The following is a 20,646-nucleotide window of genomic DNA, read 5'->3' as shown; positions in this document are numbered from 1 at the left end:
AAAGAAAACAACGGAGCAAGGTCACCAGGTACAAAATCAAAACATAGACATCACCACCAGTCAATCTTTTGAAAGACGGCATTTATGGGCTCGGCAGCGTGGCCTAGTGGCTAAGGTCCTCGCCTTGATCCCATATGGCTGCTGGTTCTAATCCCAGCGGCTCCACTTCCTCTCTATCTCTCTTCCTCTCAGTATATCTGACTTTGTAATTAAAAATTAAATAAATCTTTAAAAAAAAAAAAAAGACGGCATTTATAATATATAGAAAAATAATACATCTAACAAATGATATGCAAATCAGAATACTTATATGTAAAATTTAATTTCAAAATTAAATTTTCATGCTTCAGAATACATCTGGAGACTGTATAAAAATATTTTAGAACCGTACCTGCTTCTAGCACACACAACAAGCACTGCTACTTGTGAGACAGTATTTCGGTATACAATGCAGATACACACAACTCTGCTCTACCAACAGCATGACACAGAAAACACGTCCCTACCTTCCCGTCAGCCGTCACAGCAAAGAGCGTCTGTTCTCCTCCGATTAACTGCACGGGTCGAAGAGTTGCAAGGGCCTCGCAGGGAGTGGGGACTTTGACTTTGGCACCTTCAATGCCCCCGAGCTGGCCCCTGTGATTATGCCCCCATCCATAGATGGTTCCACTGCCACCTGCCGAAAGAGTCCAGTCGTCTGGCCGCCTACAGCAAACATTAATGAGAACATTTGACATGGGCAAGAATTGCACACAAAAACTTTCTCTTGCACATAACGCCATTTCTTGCTTCTGACATATTAACCTGTTCATCCACTGCACGAGCTGTTCATCTTGCTCTCTCTTAAAAATGTCATGGCTCTCATGGAGAACATCCATGTGTTCGCTGTCTGCCATTAACTCACGAATTTTCTTAGCCACCTGGAAGACATCATGACAAGATTGTAAATCAAGCATTCATCTCAAGAATAAAGCAAAGAAACATTCAGGTAAGAAGGCAGAAGGAGTCCTGACCTGGGAATACGAGTTGTTACGACATCATGGTTTTTACAGTCACTAAGTGAAAAAAAAAAAAAAAAAAAAACACAACCTCATCTAGGCTAGGATATTAAAAATTTCTACGCAGTATCATCATATCTTTTTACATACCTTTAATGGAAATTCAGAGCGCCTTCACTCATTTCCACCTATATGGGTTTTCCTTTTATTTCTTGACAAGAGAAATTTTTATGTCTCACAATACTGGTATCATTTTACTACAGCTAAACTTTTTTAATGCTTTTGCATTACAATAATGGTACTTAAGTTACGGGTTATACCTCATCAAGAAACAGCCGGGGTAACGGTGTTCTTTTGTCAAGGGCCACAGCAACCCGAGAGGCCATGCAGTACCGCCGAAACCAAGCCCACTTGTGTGTCTCAGCACAGCAAGGCAGAGTGTCCAGTTCCAGGTCGCAAGCAAGAGCTACCAGTACCTGCAGCCACCAAAGAGTGATAGCACAGGGATGTTTAGAAAGACAGTTAACACACACTTGTATAGCACTGGGTGCTGGTGATGCTCAGCCTGCCACAGGCTACCATCCCATGGTTTCCATTCAAGACCTCCTTCCTTCCTCCAGCCATGATATGGGTTACTCATACCAATTCCTAGAGACACACCACTTACATGGGATCTCCGCTCTAACAACTGCTAGAACATGTCAACTAAAAAGACCTTTGGACTTCCTTCAAAGCATGCTGGAACTCAGGTATGGGAGTTTAGCTCACATAATGATTTCTTGGGATTTCTCACAGTCAATTTCAGCAAGGCCTACAGCTGCCCTTGAAGAGGCCAAAAATACATCCCACTGCACACGACAGGTCTTAGTGGTTCTCCCAGCCCAACAGTTCTACTGTAAGTTAAGAACAAATCAATATTACCTTAAAGAACGGGCTGTGCAGCAGCTGTTTGCCCCCTCTCACAATAGGGTCCTCATATTCAAACTGCCTTTGCAAGGCTTCCGGAAGGCCTTTCACCAAAGCAGCAAGCGCACTGCCTGAAAAACTCTGTAAGAAAAACAACAAAGTAATACTCTGTGGCAGGACCTCAAACTTCAGGGCAGTACACAGTTGTTTCATTTCTGAGAGACAAAAGTTTCATCCCTAGGTGCTGTTTCTCAGTGCTCACTGACATTCTCAATTAGGGAAGAATGCTCAAAGGGCGTGCACACCAAACCAGGAAAGGACGGTCTGATCCTTCATCTCAGACTGCTTGGCCTCCAGATGAGAGGGGCCACCCTGGGCGGCCCACCCTCCCCAGCCCACAAGGCCTCAGGATGCCAGGAGGATCAGCAGGAACCAGCCTGCCCAGCAACTGGAGGGGATGCGGCTGTTGGAATTGGGAAATAGACACAATCCTAAATTCACAGTCATCAACATGGACTTTAAAAAATACAAGCAAATGAGAATTGAGTTTCAACTCAAGAGTATGCAGCAATTAAGGAAAGAAACTTGAATGTGACAAAGGCTCTTTACGCTCTGGTGAAATGTCATGATGCTTCTCAATGAGTTTTATAGGCCTAAAAGACTGAAACAGCATTTTCTTCCCCAAAGGTTAGAGGTCTAGAAATCATGCTGCTTTGCTCCATACCAAAGCTCTCGCTTCCCCGTCATTTTCGCCAAGCAGTCTATTTATGTTAATCGATTGCCCAAATTCAGTTGTCAGCAGCTTCCTCAGTCTCTGAAGGGCCCACATTCTGTGACTGGCAGCTGAAACAGACAGACAGACAATGTCAGAAGCCTGACCCATTCTCCATCTAGGCAGACAACGTGACTGTGACAGCATAATTACCTAAGGCACTCAACTGGGCACATGCTGCCAGTGAGGCCGCGAGGCGCGGGACGATGCTCCTGTTGGAGGCGAGGTTGAGTCGGAAGTCCAACAGACATGTCACCAAGTCCATGGACGGGCAGGAGAGGACACAGCGATCGGAAAGGAGGTCCTTGGGGCCTGTGAATGAACACAGTGGTTGTGCCTGTGTTTTGGGGAGCCCACAAAATACACAAATTCAACCAGGGCAGCCCCAGCCACCTGGAACTCGGCAGTCAAACGTGTGTCTGCAGCATGGCACTGTCTAGATCAGGAGAGCCATGCTCTTTCACTGATGTTTTCTCTGTAAATCAGAAGCCTTCAGAACTGTGATCAGCAACATATTCACCCTCCACATCAGGTGGAAACGGAGTGCAGGCACCCTGACAGCATTCACTCCCAACACAGCACAAGGCTGATCGGAAACTACCGTTAACAATCCACGGCCAGTCTGCAAACTCCAACTGTCATCAGTGCCTCTCTTACCTGCAGCTGGCATGATGGGATAGACAGTGAAGCGCCAGCCCCACCCATTCACAGATCCATCACTGATGAACTTCCACTTTAACTCATCACCTGGGATGCGGAGCTCACTGGACCAGTCAGACCACTCTCGGCCTGGGGAAGGAAAACACACCCCCTGAGGTTAGGTTCACTCCCATCACCACTCAACAACCACATCTTCAGACACAAACATAATCACAAACACTGTATCGGAAGACTAACGGGCCCTTCCAGCTCACATACTTTCAAGTTCAGTTTCACAGACACACACTCCCAGTGAACTGCACTTTAACACATACCCCATTCAACATACTCATTCAGCCCCTGCAGTATCAAGGACAATGAAGACAGATGGGCACTGCCCTAAAAGCAGCCCCAATTGACATGGATACAGTTGCAGACACAGCGAGGATGCAGACACAGACCCACAGGAACATTTCCCAGGACGGGGAACCAAGCAGCAAGCGAAAGCAATCTAACATTTTCTAAGATCATACTGTATAGCTTAGCATGGTCAAGAAAAGGATGCTCTCAAGGATGGAATGGAGCAGCTCGACCAGAGCTAGGGTGCTGCAAGAAGCTGCTGTGTATTACCAATCCACAGCGGAGCTGCAGGGACCTTGCGCATCTCCCGTCGCTACTAAAAGCTACATGACAGACATCTATCAAAATGCCAGAAAACCCCCGGCTCCCCAGCATGACCACACAGCTCCATCCATTCAGCCACACAGTTTAAGATTTCCTGGGCTACCGCCACGCCCTCTCACTAACATGCAATGTGTGTGTGTTTAAATCAGACCACAGGGACCCTTACAGCAAGAATTTACTGCCCCCTGTTCAAGATGACAGAAAAAGGACTCTGCAAACCATATACCTTGCCTTATACTGATAATCCTAAAACCCCAGTAAAGTAGGATATAGCAACCACCCTCCACCTGCCACAGAGTAAAACAGCCCCAGGGGACCACATGACCACATCAGCAGAGCAGAGGCAGGTCAGACACAGTGGCTCCTGATCCTCGGTGTCCCACCCAGCACAGGTTCATGACATGTGTTGTCAGGTAGCCAAGTTCCCTTTGAAAATGCTCTCTAGTATGCCAACTTTTACTAACATAGGCTGTGGTACTCACAGCTGTCTGAATGCTGTGAATGCTTACTGGCATTCTCAATTAGGGAACAATGCTTAAAAGGCATGGACGCCAACCAGAAAAGGACCATCTGACACCTTGTCCAACTGATAAACCCAGATGTGTCCTGACAGAGATCCACACTAATCACTCAGAACTCCCGCCCATCAAGTACTATAATGCATACACCATATGAGAATTACCTGTTTAAGTACTGGGAAGTGGCAAGAGAAACCTACTGCACCTCATGGCTTCTTGGCTTCTTCCCCCTCTCTGAAGGCTCCCAGGAGAAGGGCAGCAGCACCCTGCTCTGCCGACGTACACAGTTCCGCTGCCTGAGGCCAGCAGGCTGTGCTGCACTCCCCTCCCTTCCTTACCTGATCGCACGGAGACGATCCTGTTGACACCATCCATGACCGTGAGGGGGTCATGGCGCCGCTCTGTGGAGCACTGCCGGTCAAACTCCACCCTGAGTCCTTCTGCTCCTTGAGAACAAGCAAACACAGTAGAGTGAGAACTCCAAACAGCATCCAGAGGCCCTGATGACCTCGCAGAACCAGTGAGACTAGGACCGGGAAGCAGCTCTGCTTGGCCAGCTTAGCAAATGCTCTCATTCTGAGAAAAACCTGCCTGTTGCAAACCCAATGCCCAGTCCAGGTTTCAGAGCACATTCTTGACTAGGAGGGCCTTGTGGAAACCCCCAGTCTGTAGCCTAGTCACGGTTGTGCATAACCTGGGGACCTGCATGTTGGGCAATCAGACACCCAGCTGTGATCCAGAGAACAGAACTGTCTGATGTGGAAATCCATAGATTCGGTGTCAGAAATGTTGTGACCAGAGGAAAGGTTTTCCCTCAGGACTAGCAGAGGACAAGAGGCACCAGCAGGAGGAGGGCACCCAGGGAAGGGAGGGAAGAATGATGTGACACCTGGTTTGTTCACTAAGGTTACAGGGCTGCGCTGGTCGGTTTTAAATAGACGAGCAGTAGCTGTAACCGAGAGTCTCTGGACACTGTATAAGAACCTGACCCTGGGGACCTAGAGGTCGATGAAAACAGATAGTCAGGTAGCCAGAAATGACATTAGTGTACCAAAAGAAGGAAAAAAAAAGCAGGTGTGAAATGATGGTGGGCCATCTGAACAGTCTGGAATGGGGGAGAAATGGTTGATATTGGAATACATTTTAAAGCACAAAAGACAAGATCTACTAGTAGACCGAACACAAAATGGGAAATAGAAAGAGAAAGGCAACCATAAGGCAACTGCTGATTAGAAATACTTTGTCTAAAAGTTCAAGAAAACTAATTTCACTAAAAAATGAACAAAATAGGAGTTGGCATTACAGAGGGTAAGGCTGCCATTTACAACACTAGCAATCCATACCAGTGCCAGCTCATATCCTATCTTTTCTACTTCTCTACTTCTCAACTGGCTCAGCTCCAGCCATTGTGGCCACTTGGGGAGTGAACCATCGGACGGAAGATCTTCTTCCTTGTCTCTCCTCTCTGTGTATCCGCCTTTCCAATAAAAATAAATAAATAAATAAATCTTTAAAAAAAATTAATGAAATAGTTTCAAAATAAAGAAAAGGGTTTAAGATCAAATAAAAAACAGTAAACGTCTTTAAAGGAGAAAAAAACTTTTAATAAACAAGAAAATGGTATTTTTTTAAAGATTTATTTACTTTTTTATTACAAAGTCAGATATACAGAGAGGAGGAGAGACAGAGAGGAAGATCCTCCGTCCAATGATTCACTCCCCAAATGAGCCGCAACAGCCAGTGCTGCGCACCGATCCGATGCTGGGAACCTGGAACCTCTTCCATGTCTCCCATGCGGGTGCAGGGTCCCAATGCATTGGGCCGTACTCAACTGCTTTCCCAGGCCACAAGCAGGGAGCTGGATGGGAAGTGGAGCTGCCGGGATCAGAACCGGCACCCATATGGGATCCCGGGGCATTGAAGGTGAGGACTTTAGCCGTTAGGCCACACTGCCGGGCCCAAGAAAATGGTATTTGAAAGAGGAAGTAATCAATATTATATCTACAAGACATCCAACATATAAACAACTTTCAAGTGTCCTTGGAAAAGAGAATTAAACAAGGCTGCAAAATGAACATCACTCCCTTTATCTGAGAATAGAATGGTCCATATGAGCACAGCGTAGAAAAAAATGACAATGACTCATAAGGGGGAAAGATCAGTATCATCGCCATACTGTATATAGAAAGAATAAATGATCTAAGCACTTATTATTGAAAAACATTTGTTTCAAGTTCAAAGGGCACACACTCTTATGAACAAGCCTGATATCACAGACTGCTGGGGAATTGACAAGAATGACCTAAAACACTACAGGGTCTAAAAGGACGACAGAAGGACAAGGAAGAAGCATTAAGATGTATTAAGATTAAATGACGACCAAAAAAGGTACAGTACATCACAGCACACTCGGGCGAATACTGTATTACTTTAGAAAACTTACGAGCAAAGATAGCAAATGACAGAATTTTTTTCAAACTTTACTGTAATAACCACAGTGACACAGTATGAAAACTGTATACTAAGTTTGCTATGTATGCAATGTTAAATAAAGAGAATAAAAATTGCAGATACTCTAATATCTTCTGACTTGGAACTAAAGTTTGGGATGGAAGAAAACAGATACAGATGTAACAAAAGAAAGTTAATATTTTATACTTTTGAATTTGACTCAAAAATATCAGCATGAACTCAAAACGAGTTAGTCTGTCAGTCTAATTCAACATATCCATGCCTACTGAAAAGATCTAATAACCCAGTAGCAATGAGTATACAGAGAGAGAGAGAAAGAGAGAGAAACATTCTCTATATCCACTACTTTACTCCCCCAGTGCCTGAAAAGGATGAGCCTCATTCAGGCCAGAGCCAGCAGCCTAAAACTCAAACAACTATCCCAATTGCATGGCAGGAACTCAACTACTTGGTACTTCCCAGGGCCAGCATTAGCAGAGGTTGCAGCGCAAAGTGGTGGCAGGACTCAAACACAGGCATTCCAACATGGCACAAATAATTCAAACCAATGTCTTAACTGTTAAGCCAAAAGGCCACCCCCAGGGTGCGATCTTGAACCACTACCTTCATAGAAAGAAATCACAACAGACCCCAGATTGCGGGTAGAGCCTACAAGACCAGCTTTACTATTCTGTCATGGCATCCTATAGGAAAGTGCTTAGCGGACCACCACAGAGCATGCCACTGATAGAGACTCACTGAGAACAACAATCACCAAGGATTAGAACCGCTCATCTAAGTTCACAGTGATAAGATAACTAATCACCTTCAAAGATGAGAGGGAACTAACTCTTTTCTCTTGAACAAAAATGGCACATGGAAGGAAAGAATCAAGTTTTCCACTGCCTTTCTCATGCAAACAGTATTCCTGGGTCATCAATGAAGGCATAAGAGAAGATGTCTCCTTATGATGTGCTATAGCTAATAAATACCATTTTGTGGCTCCCAGGGAATCAATGACTTGAGATCCTCACAGTAGCTGCTAACCCACAAAAGAGAAACACGAGGGGCTTCCTGAAGCTTCCCAAAACTTCCTTTGCCACCACGGGAATGGCCAAGGACTGAATTCACTGGGGCCTGAGGCTGTACTTACTGCAGCAGCAGTGTCCCAAGCCTTGAGGGGCCCAGCCCCTGGGGAACAGAATGCACCGAAGGCCTAGGTGCCGCAACAGGCAAGTGGTCAGAAGAAAGAGGAAGGTGGGAGGGGGAGGAAAAAGGAGGGGAAGGGAGAAGCTAAATGTTTATTTTGCAAAGTAATTTCCTCAGAAGAGAAAGTAAAGGAAACCTAAAACAATTCTGTAGCTTCTACCTGGAAGGGAGACAGTTGCTTCCACCAAAGTGATTACAGAAGCAAGCTGCTGCAATGGCAGAGAACTTTGCTCAGGGGCTGGCCTGAGTACCTGGAATTTTCACGGTGCCACTAGTAGAAGTGTCATCGGTATAGGGATGGCTACTCTCCACCACCACAGGCTGAGAGGAAAGACGTCCGCTTTGTGAGTCTGTGGCAACGTCCTCCAGCTCAGTGACACAGAGTTCCAACAACATATCTGCCACCTGAAGAGGAAACAGGTACACAAATGAGGAGGCCAGCTGGCTGCACATCTGGCAATCCAGACACTACCATGTCCTGCTCCAGCCATGTGGACCTTACCACGGCTCCTCCTGCTCTCGTCCTGCTCTGGCCAGAAGAGCAGCAGAGAGAGAAAGACAGACAGACAGACTACCTCCATCTACTGAATCACTCTGATAGTACCAGGAACCTGAAAATCCATCCAGATCTCTCCCATGGGAGGCAGAGAATGGAGTACTCAGACCATCCTCCACTGCTTTGCAGAGAGCAGGGCAACCCTGCCTACCCACAGCACCACAATTCCCGCCCCAATGCTTTGTTTTAAAGGAGTGCTTCTTAATCACTGTTGGTTAAGACCGAATCCAGCCAATGGGCAAGTGTGCTAATCACCTGTGTCTCCCTGGGAGACAGCTCAGTGCAGCATGGTAAAGGGAGATGCGTTACGCGGCCCTCGGCCCCTCAACCAACTCACCTGTGGGTAGGCAGTGCCCATGCCAGACAGCACTGCCGAGAGCACATCCCTGCCCCTGTCCCCTGCCCGGCTGCACACTGACAGTTTAAGCAGGTCCACCACCACACGGGTGTCATCCGCGATCAGCAGACTGGTGAACTCATCCAAGGACTGAGGCTCCGGGCCTGATGCTTTGTTTTGACTTTCAACATCCTACATGCAATGACATTAGAAGTAAAGGGTTATCAGTTTATCCTCAATGGAAGAAACATGTCACCACAATGAATAAAATACTTTGCAGGTATTTAAGGCCATGAAAAATCAGATTAATGAAAATCAGGTGTCCCCTAGGACCCTCACCGAGCCCTATACTACATTTTCAAGGCCTATTAACTGTTTTACAAATCACATACAGCATCTGTAAAAAAAACAGGAATGGTTTAAACTAATAGAAATGACAATTAACAACCGTGACAAAGTTTTAACATAGGTGGACAGTATAGGGGCAAACCTATATGGAAGTCATCCCATATAAAATTGACCCTCTACGCTTAAGATATGCTTGGGAATTTTTTATCAAATTTGTACTCTGTAATTTTACATAGTCCTTCTAGATCGTTTCCACAATGCCTCCCTGGAATTCCGTCTTTAAAAATGTATCTATAACTCCTTGAGTTTTTCAGCAAAAAATGCCCTATTAAATGAAAAGTCTGGTATGATAGGCATCGGAGGGGGCTGAGGTGGCCACACCTGGGGTGCTCACTGAGGCAAGGCCAATCCGAGGTGGTAGTGGGGCCACAGGTACAGCAGGAAGAAGACATCCTCGAGGCAGACGGACTGACTCTGAGTATAGAGGAGTGCTTCTTCATCACACACAGCAGACGGAGGAGGCCCACCACACGGCAAGTGGTAGCCAAAATGGAGGCTGCCTATCCGCAGGGACTGACCGACTGAACAAACTGCCCCGCAATGACAGGAGTTTATTCTTTTCAGTCAGTTAAGAATATGGAAAGAGTGGAAACTAGAATTAATCCTAGATGGATTAGAATCAACTATATTGGTATAAACTAATGATTTTCAATATATACAGATATAAAACTACATAAATCTGAGGCACATACCTCCTACAATGTTTATACAGAGTCATTTATTCCCTAGCTTTGTCATCTCAATAGACAACATGAAGGGACCACATCTTGGCTTCTAAATACCATTCTCCACTAAAAAGAACCAGGACTTCTTGGAGAAATAGGTGATTCTTCTGTTGCAGCATAAAACATCTTGTTGAGCCTACAATTTTCTATGGTGTCAGAAAGACAAGAAAAGGCTCAAAGAATGAAGAGAGCACGCCAGTATCCAAGAACTTAAAGAATTAACACTGATCTGTTATAAACTCTTCTACAAACAGGAGGAAGGAATGTTTCCCAACTCAATCTATGAAGTCCAAACAGTGACATCACAAGAAAACAACAGATCTCCCTCATAAACCAGAGATGCAAAATTTCCCAACAGAACAGTAATTAAGTCAAATCCAGCAACATATACAAGGATTACACACCAAAAATATGGCAAAGGCAAGGGTAAGAACAACCCTTGTGGTGCTAGGTGACAAGAAAGGGCTTTGCCTCATGGGAGAATGCCCACATTACATTTTAAAAGGATGAGGTTTGAAAAACGATCATCACAATAATAACGGATTCTTCTGGAAGTATTAATGATGGGTGAAAATATAATGAGAAACAAGATATTTATACAATCCCAAAGCATCTTCCGGAGAGTGCATATAAACATTAACTTCTCATGGAGAAACCTGGCAGGCCACCCTTAACTAAATGGCAAGAGCTACATCACTGTAAGGCACAATCAACAGTACTCCCTACGTGGTCCGTCAAAATCAGACGGGAAAATTCTTCCATATTGAAGAGTAAACACACAACACAGTATCCTGAGTTGGGTGCTAGACTTAGAAGGATGCCACCCAATGAATAAAACCTAAATTAATCAATGGATTAGAAGGAAATTCCATAGTAATGTTGACATCCTGCTACACAAGAAATGTCTGGTGGCGCACTATGGAGTGACAGCGCATATCTTCCTGCAGCTGATCTACAAATGCCTCAAATGTTAACTGACTCCTCTAGGTGAATGGCACAGAGAATATATCACAGCCTATATTTAAATGCTATTTCCATAACTTTTGTATATCAGATTATTTATCTCTCTCTCTCTCTCCCTCTGTCTCTCTCTCTCTCTCTTTCTCCCCCGCGCCCCCTCCCCCACACAAGAAGAATGCCTCTTGACCTCTTTGGTTTTGGTCATGGTTTCCGCAATGATACTGGCAGCTCCTGGGTCATCCGTCACCGGGATGAATGGCCGAGAGGAAGCTGTGGGAGCAGATGGGGTCACTGCAGAGGGGGTCATGGCATCCTCAGAAGAGACAACCTGATTAGAAATACACAAGGGGAGGAGTTTAAGTGGGAAAACTTAGCAATGAGCACATATCCTAAACAAGTCCAAATGTCTTTAGCTAAGGCCATGTGGGGTTATTCATTGCTACAGACTTTTACAGAGGCAATTGAGTGCTTCCACAGGTATTAGCTGAGACCCCCCCAAGGGGTCCCAAGCACATGCACATTTCAGGAAAAGTTAGCAATATTCAGCAGGTCACATGAACCAGACCAAAAAGCTTCCGCTGCTTCCATCTGAGTCTTTTTCCCAGTTAAAGTACCAAGATTATTACTTCCGGAACTGTACATAAAGGATCGTGATTACATTTAATAATGTTTCAAAGAATAAATCTATTTCAATTTAAACATTTTTAAAATATGCTCCTTTAAACAGAATCTTTTCCTAATTCAAGTCAAAAAACGAAGCACTAGACACAAAAATAGTGTAAAATAAGTGATAAAGTAACTGCAACTTTCCTATATACTACTTCCTAATCTCAAAGTGCTTTAAGGTCAGCTTCCTCTTACCTCTCTCTTGTCCTGCCAGGGATTTGGGCTCAGTCTGTCCTCCATATCAACAGCCAGCAGGCATTCCTCTCCACTCAAGGGACTGGTCATGGCAGGTGCATCCGAGGCGGGTGCCGGGGTGGAGAACGAGGAGCACTCCACAGGAGCCATCATGCCGGCTGGCATCAGGGCCCCAACCACGGCATCTCTGTCAGGACAGGAAGCTGGCTTTGTTAGCTGCCCTTTCACCACAGCAGGAGGGGGGCAGCGAGCAGAAGCAAGTGCCCAGTACAGCATTCCTTGATCTTTGTAGAATGTTTATAAAAGAGTTATAAGAGCCATGAACAGTTTGAGTATCATCTAACTGCTCAATATATGCCAGTGTCTACTTCAGGTCTTACTTATAGTCCTGTGTCAATGATAGATCCCACATAACAGTGGTCGCATAAACCGCATGTCCTAGTATCATGACAGTGTCTTAGTATCCACAAGTTTGCTCTGTGCTGTTTGTACAACAAAATTAACAACTTGTTTTCTTTCTCAGAACCCATTCCTATCACCACGTGATGCATGACTACATCTGAATAAGCACAGTACTGACAAGTGAAAAAACGAGCACATTTGCAAACTAAACCAAAACAAGTCTCACCTTCAGAAAATCTCTTGAACCCCATGGGCTAGACGCCTGAACCATGCAGTGTGCACTGAAGCACTCCTGCATCCAGGCAGCAAGGACTAAACGTCCTCCACGGTTGATCAACCTTTGTTCTGAAACTAATGTTCCTATCTGAGCAATTCACACTAATGTCTCTACGTAAGTATCTAAGTCAGGTCCATACTTAGGTTACGGGAACTGACAGGTGACCCGGGGCTGCTGCGATGAAAAGAGCAACAAAGTACTGCAAACACTGTCCAAGTCGGCCTCACCGACCACATGAGGGAGATAACATCCAGAACATCAGCACAAATTCCTGTCAGCTGTATCAACTCTCTTTCCTCCCCCAATATTAATGCAACAATAATGTTCTTTAGCCTGGTTTTCTGATTCCGATTTCAGTACCCATCAAAGTAAGAACAAAGGTACCATCAAAGTTTGTGTGACTTACAGCTAACAGCAGAACAGAGGGCAGGAACACGGGCCCAGCACAGCGGCTCACAGGCTAACCCTCTGCCTGAGTGCCGGCACCTCATAGAGATGCCAGATTATGTCCTGGCTGCTCCAATTCCCATTCAACTCACTGGTAATTTCCTGGGACACTGAAGGGTAGTTTTTTGTGCCCATGTGGGAGACCCGGAAGCACCACCTAGCTTCCAGCTTTGAACCAGCCCAGCTCTGGCAGTGGTGACCATTTGGGGAGCAAACCAGTGGACGGAATATTTCTCTCTCATTCTCTCTCTCTGTAAATCTGACCTTCAAGTAAAACAAATTTTTTATAAAAATGTCACTTTAAAAACAAAGAAAGCAATAACAGTCTTGAAGACATTCGATAAATCAAAAAATTCACAAAACCACAAAGCTTAGAAATTCGCAGGGTTTCACAAGTCAGCACACCGCCCTACCTGGCATACATGATTTGCAGTGCCGTGAGGATATGGGATAAGGCCTGCTGTTTGGCCAGATTTCCATCCAGAGACAGAAGGATCTTGGCAAGGGAAGGACGATTTGGCTTAGAATTGTTTGCACCACTTATTTTATTACTGGCAGCAGAAGAATCGGCATCTGAAGGCACGCCTAAAAAAAAAAAAGGAAAATGGAGTCTGGGTTCTGTTTTTAAGAGCATTAATTTGCTCTATTTATATACAGTCTGATCTTTCAGGTTAGTTCCAAATCACATTATTTCACTGAAAAACCAGCAGTTTTTAGAGTGAAAAAGTAGCATTTTGTCTTACCTATAATTCTATGGGGAAGCTATTTTCAGCAAAGATTCCCTAAAATTGAAGAAACTTTTACTTTACTAAGTGCACTTGTAACAGTTTGTTCAACAGATAAAAGTTATGAAAATGCTCCTACAGCTACCTCTACTTATTTACTTTTACAGTCGCGTGAAAATAAAGAACACCAAAAAAAAAAAAAAGGATGGATGGAAGGAAGCAAGAGACGGGAGGGAGAAGGGAAGGAGGTGGGAGGGAGGGAGGGAGGGAGGGGGAGATAGAGACAGAGAGAGGGAGGGAAGGGAGGGAGGGAGAGAAAAACCATTCACTCATCAATAATCTTATCAGAGCTCCCAGGTCTCGGCAGGATTAGGCAGTGGCCCTAGGTACAAGATGTGAAGGTGAAAGTCTAACGAGGCAACAGGGTGAGAAGTCGGGGCCAGGCAAAACAAGGCAGCCCTCCAAAACAATGTGGCAGGAACCAACAGGTGCAAAAAAGCCAAAGAACATACCACCTGAAAGGACTAAAGGGCCCAGAAAGCACCTGTTCCCATCAGCAGGACTAGTTCACAGGCTGTTAGCAAGCGTGCTCAGTTGGCTCTGGTCTCAGCTGTGGAGAATTATCTTAGGCAAACATTAAATCTGGACTCACCTAACATATAAAAAACCATGGACTCCAAAGAATCAAACTGCTTCAGAGTAACCTACCCATATTTGAGCTCAAAGAGGTCAATAAACATAAAAAATCTGCAGCAACATCCAGGGTAAAATTCCTGAGGCCAAAGATTACCAGTAGGCAAAAAGTGGGAAAATACACCCCAACGTGGAAATAACAAGCAGAAAAATCAATCCATCAGAATAATCCAAAACTAACCCTGTTATTAGAATCAATAAAGACATTAAAACATTTATCATAGCCATAGTCTCTATGCTAAAAGTAGAGAGATAAAAGATGCAAAACTGTCCAAATCAAACTTCTAGAGAGGAAACCACAATGCCTGAGGTCAAAAAGAAATTTTTGTGACATTAATGTTACCTAAGAAGACTACTGAATCCAAAGCTATGGGAATGGAAACAATTCAAACCAAAATGCAGAAGCAAAAAGAATGTAACTATGAAGAGAGCATCAGTTACTTACTAGATGATTTCAGACATAATATACACAAATGGGTTCCTTAAGACACAAGAAGATAAACTAAGCAATAATCATTACAAGTTGCTCAAATCTGTTAAAAATTATAAACCCAAAGATCCAAGAAGCATAACAAGCCACAGACACAGGAACTACAAACATACTTCACCACAGCACATCATAATTAACTGCTCAACATCAGAGATAAACAGAAAATCTTACAAATAGTAGAGAAAAAAAAGACATGCCATCTAGATCAGAACAAAGAAAGACAGCCAATTATCAGCAGGAACACAACAACTGCAAAGACAATGGAGTCCTTAAGGTACACAGGAATTACCAACTTGGATTGCACACGGAGAAGACACCTTACAAAAACAAAGCAAAATAAAGACCAATTCAGAGATTAAAAAGCTGAATCACTAGTGCACCTAAACCACAAGACACACACAAAAAGGATGTCCTTCAAGCTAAAGGAAAAGTATGCCTGATGGAAACAGGTCTGAACACAAAGAAATGAAGGACATTATGACGATTCATGAGTAAAGGTAAAAACATTTTCTTTATTACCTGAGAGGCAGTATCATCAATCCAAATTAAAACACAATACCAAAGTATGATAACTTATACAAAACTAATCAAATGTAAGACGATATACAAATAAAGGCATCTGTACATTTCCAGGGTTCCCCTTGCCTGCCTTCTAGCCCTGCTGGGCTCCTCCTTCTCCTTAAGGGACACTGCCAGCAAGGCTGAGCATCATTTCAAGTCCCAGCTCCGACACCACTGATCCAGACTTGCCAAGCACTCAGTATTCACGTGCAGGAGCACGTGCTGAGCACTCACTGTGCCTGGGAAAGCAGGAGGCAGTTAAGGGCTTGGTCCCCGCCACCACCATGGGAGACTCAGAATGCCTGCACCGGCCCAGCCCTGGAAAGTGCAGCTGTTTGGGGAGTGAACCAGCGAGTGGAAGACTGATTTCTATCTCTCCCTCACTAGATATCTCCCTCTCTCTAACACTACATTTCAAATAAAATATTTTTAAAAAAGAAAACAGTAACTTGGGACAAAATTCTTGGGCTACAGAACAAGGAAAAAGCATACAGTGAGTCCTCTGTGTCCATGGATTCCATCAACCATAGATACAAATTATTTGAAAAACAAAACACCGTATAAACTCTGTCTTCCTATCCTTATTCCCTAAACACCACACAATAACAACTACTTACAGAGCATTCACACTGTGTTAGTTACTGCAAGAAATCTAGAGATAGGTTTAAAATCTATGAGAAGTACACATGGGTTATATGAAAACACTGTGTCATTTTACATAAGACTGGAGCATTCATGGATTCTGGCACCCACCAGGGTATCCTAGAACCCACCCTCTCAAATGTCAAAAGAAGGCAGACTTACCATCAAAAGTATAATTCAGAAAATACAACAAATCAGACTTATTCAAATTAAAATGTTTTTTTTCTGTGTAAAAGAGGAAAAGCAAACTATAGATGGAGAGAAAACTTTTGATTTCCACACATCTGACAAAACATCTGAAGTATCTAGCATACATAAACAACTCAGATCAATATGGAAAAACAAACTGGACACCCCCATGAAGCAAGTTTAAACAAATAGTTATGTGATTGTAAATAAGCACATGAAATGTTGCTGAACGTGGTTAGCCAATAGGAAACACAAACTGAAGACACAGTATCATTACATATCTACCAGAAAGGTTAAAAAAAAAATTGCCTGCTGAGAACATAGGGAAAATCAATGGGCCATTGCTATTCCACAGCAAATGAAAAGGCTGCCTACTGTGCCACCACTCTATGTGGGAACTGGTTCAAGTCCTGGGTGCTCCACTTCAAAGCTGTGTGTGTGAGTGTGTGCTATATATAGTATAATCAGTATTATACGACAGGTTTATTTGTAATCGCCAAAATAAAACCCAAATAATCAGATTTCCTACAATGAGTAAGTATTAAGACATGAAATATTAATCAATAATAATAATAAAAAAGAATGAAATAGCAATCATGCAACAACTCAGATAAATCTGGGTGAAAAAACATTACTCCAAAGGTTGCATAAATAAGGTGACACAAAAAGAACTGTATTTCCAGGGAACCGATTTGGCATCACCGAGTGACCTGAGAAAGCCTGGAATCAGGCCTCCTTTTCATCTATTCTAGAAAGAGGAAAGAGCATAGGGAGGCAAAACAGCTTGGACAGTCTGTGTAGCTGGGAACTGTGGAAGCCAGATGGCCACACTCTACTGAAAGGCAGATGGTGCTGAAGACAAATTTAATCCTCATAGGGAGATGGGGGGCGTGGGGGACCAGATACTTGCAGTAGAATTTCCTTAGGAAGATGGAGTTTCCTCAAACAAATAATTTTTACTTCCATATACTAGCAAAAGAGTAACATGAATATTGTCACAAGAAACACGTTGCATTTTTCAACACCCTTTTACAACAGTACTAAGAATCAGAGACACTCAGATAGATCAAAGAGCTATGCAAGATCTGAACACAGAAACTACAAAATACTGCTGAGAGACTAAAGACCAAAATAAATGGAGAAGGATACCACATCCATGGGCTGGGAGACCGAGTACTGCGAGGATGACTCCCTTCCCCAAAGTGACTTACATATTCTATCAATCCTGATTGAAACATCAAGCCTGCTGTCTTGTCAAACCTGACAAGCTGATTCTAAGTTACATGGAAATGTCAAGGCCCTAGAACACCAAAACATATTTTTAAAAGAATAGAGCTGAACAAATTCTACAACCTGAGTTTAGGTCTTTCATAAGCCTGTAGTAATCTGAATATGTATACACAAAGAAAAAAAAGGAATCTCAATACAAACATCATATCATATACAAAATAAAATTCAAGATTAAGCATATATCAAAGACCCCAAACTATAAGATTTCCATAAGATAACATAGGAAAATATTATTTTTATTATTATTAGTTTTCTCTTAAAGATTTACTGATTTTCATTGGAAAGTCAGATATACACAGAGGAGGAAAGACAGAGAGAAAGATCTTCCATCCACTGATTCACTCCCCAAGTGACCACGACAGCTGGAGTTGAGCTGATCTGAAGCCAAGGGCCAGGAGCTTCTTCCTGGTCTCCCACATTGGTGCAGTGTCCCAAGCCTTTGAGCCGTCCTTGACTGCTTTCCTAGGCCACAAGCAGGGAGCTGGATGGGAAGCAGGGCTGCCAGGATACGAACCGGTGCCCATATGGGATCCCAGCACCTACAAGGTGAGTATTTTAGCCACTAGGCTACCACGCTGTGTCCAAAAGATTCTTGATCCTGAATCAGGCACAATACTTGTTGAATGATCCATCAAGGAAAAAAATGAAAATCTAGACTTACTGCAAATTCAAAAAGGTATGTTATTTAAAATTAACCTGTAGAACCAGCACTATGGTATAACAGGTAAAGCTACCATTGGCAACACTGCATCCCATATGGGTGATAGTTATTCCAGCTGCTTCTCTTCCATTCCAGCTCCTTGCTAATGTGCCTGGGAAAGCAGCAGAGAATAATCCAAGATTTTGAGCACCTGCTATCTTTATAAGTGAGCCAGATGAAGCTCTTAGCTCCTGGCTTCTCTTAGTTCATTCTGGCCCTTGTAGTCATTCGGGGAGCAAAACAGCAGGCAGAGAATCTCTCTCTCTCTCTCTCTCTCTCTCTCTATCTCTGTCTCTCTTCTGTAAACTTGTCTTTCAAGTAAATAAATCTTTAAATCAAAAAACTCATCTGTGAAGATAATGAAAACATCAACACTGGAAGAAAATATCAGCCAATCACAGACAAGGAAAACATCTGGAATATACTTTCAAACACAGTAAGAAACACCCAGTTTAATTTTAAGTATACCGGGGCCCGGCGGTGTGGCCTAGTGGCTAAAGTCCTCGCCTTGAACACCCCGGGATTTCATATGGGCGCCGGTTCTAATCCCAGCAGCTCCACTTCCCATCCAGCTCCCTGCTTGTGGCCTGGGAAAGCAGTTGAGTACGGCCCAATGCATTGGGACCCTGTACCCACGTGGGAGACCTGGAGGAGGTTCCAGGTTCCCGGCTTCGGATCGGCTCGGACTGGCTCGGATCGGTGCGCACCGGCCCGTTGCGGCTCACTTGGGGAGTGAATCATCAGATGGCAGATCTTCCTCTCTGTCTCTCCTCCTCTATGTATATCTGACTTTGTAATAAAATCAATAAATCTTTAAAAAAAATGTAAGTATACCAAAAGAGGTATCTGGATGGTAAGTAACAAATTTGAAATAATTAGGCACGAGGGAAATGGAAATTAAAACTGCAATAAAACACACCCCATATCTACCAGAATGATGAAATCTGAAATCTCAAGTGCCGGCAAAAAGGTGGAAGAGTTCAAACACTCGGCAAAACTATACGTAAGTATCCTAAGAGTACAGGGGTCAGCGCTACAGCAGAGCAAGTAAAGCTGCAGACTGGCATTCCAGACGGATGTTGGTTCAGGGCTGCTCCATTTCCCATGCAGCTCCCTGCTGTAAGTCTGGGAAAGCATCAGAAGATGGCCCAAGCACTTGGGACCCTGCACCTAGATGAGAGACCTAGAAGCCCCTGGTTCTTGGCTTCAGATCACCCCAGCTTTTGCTGTGGTAGCTCTTTGGGAACTGAATCAACGGATGGAAGATCTCTCTCTCTCTCTCTCTCTCTCTCTCTCTCTCTCAGTTGTTGTAGCTATTTGGGAACTGAATCAATTGATGGAAGATCTCTCTTTCTCTCTCACTCTCTCTCTCCCAGCCTCCCTTCTTCTCTCTCTCCCTTCCTCTTTCCATAACTCTGGCTTTTAGATAGATGGTAGGTAGGTAGGTAGATAGATAGACAGACAGACACAGACAAATATACATACGTACACACATACATAGATGGATGATAGATATAGATCTTTAAACAAACAAAAAAAATAAGCCAAGAATAATACCTAGCATATAATCCAACCATTTCTCTGCCAGGATTTTGCCCAAAAGAAATGCAAGCAATTTTATTTGAACAGTCAAAATAACAGATGTTCATTAACAGAGGAAGGATGGACAGTCTATTCATAAATAATATTCAACAATAAAAATTAAACTTCTGATAGATGTAGCACAAATGAATCTCAATGATGTTCAGTATATGCTGTATAATTCCATTTATATGAAATTTTAAATAATGTAAATCACCATTAAGGACAGAAAGCAAGTCAGTGGCTTCCGCGGGAGGCCAGGAAGGGCAGTTAAGAGCACACGGAGGGGCCGCGAAGGACAGCAGGAGACCTCAGCAGCAATGCGTGTGACCACCCTCTTCCAGCGCAGTTACACTTTTTCACAGTGCACATCTACTTCAAAACTCATCAAAATGCACACTTCAAATAAGTGCAGTGTATTTTATATTATATCCAAATAAATCTGTTTTAAAAAATGCAAAGTCCAGCAGTGCGCCTCTCTTTCAAATAGTCATTATTAAGAATATTCTCTGTTTGCATTCATGTACAGCTCCACCAGGGCTCAGCTGATCCTGAATGAAGACATCAGCATCGTACCTTCTCACAAGATCTCCATTCTAGTTTGATTAAACTTGCACTGAGAGTA

At 43.6% G+C, this 20,646-nt stretch overlaps 1 protein-coding gene across 2 annotated transcripts in view; it reads right to left on the bottom strand.

Annotated features, from left to right (window-relative positions):
- HERC2 (HECT and RLD domain containing E3 ubiquitin protein ligase 2) overlaps positions 1-20,646 on the bottom strand; it is a 189,026-nt gene that overhangs the window by 30,514 nt on the left and 137,866 nt on the right. For both annotated transcript variants that reach the window (XM_058666516.1, XM_058666517.1), the window contains 13 exons: positions 13,564-13,735; positions 12,025-12,211; positions 11,351-11,491; positions 9,071-9,262; positions 8,429-8,582; positions 4,856-4,963; positions 3,334-3,465; positions 2,830-2,988; positions 2,629-2,747; positions 1,920-2,045; positions 1,319-1,474; positions 805-920; positions 507-705 (listed from right to left, as the gene is read on the bottom strand). In XM_058666516.1, coding sequence (XP_058522499.1) covers positions 507-705; positions 805-920; positions 1,319-1,474; positions 1,920-2,045; positions 2,629-2,747; positions 2,830-2,988; positions 3,334-3,465; positions 4,856-4,963; positions 8,429-8,582; positions 9,071-9,262; positions 11,351-11,491; positions 12,025-12,211; positions 13,564-13,735 — 1,961 coding nt within the window. The remainder of the gene's footprint in view (positions 1-506; positions 706-804; positions 921-1,318; positions 1,475-1,919; positions 2,046-2,628; positions 2,748-2,829; positions 2,989-3,333; positions 3,466-4,855; positions 4,964-8,428; positions 8,583-9,070; positions 9,263-11,350; positions 11,492-12,024; positions 12,212-13,563; positions 13,736-20,646) is intronic.

Source organism: Ochotona princeps, chromosome 6 (assembly GCF_030435755.1).
Source record: "Ochotona princeps isolate mOchPri1 chromosome 6, mOchPri1.hap1, whole genome shotgun sequence".
Classification (NCBI taxonomy): Eukaryota; Metazoa; Chordata; class Mammalia; order Lagomorpha; family Ochotonidae; genus Ochotona; species Ochotona princeps.
Note: the sequence above shows the minus strand (reverse complement) of the source record. Positions and strands in the feature narration are given on the sequence as shown.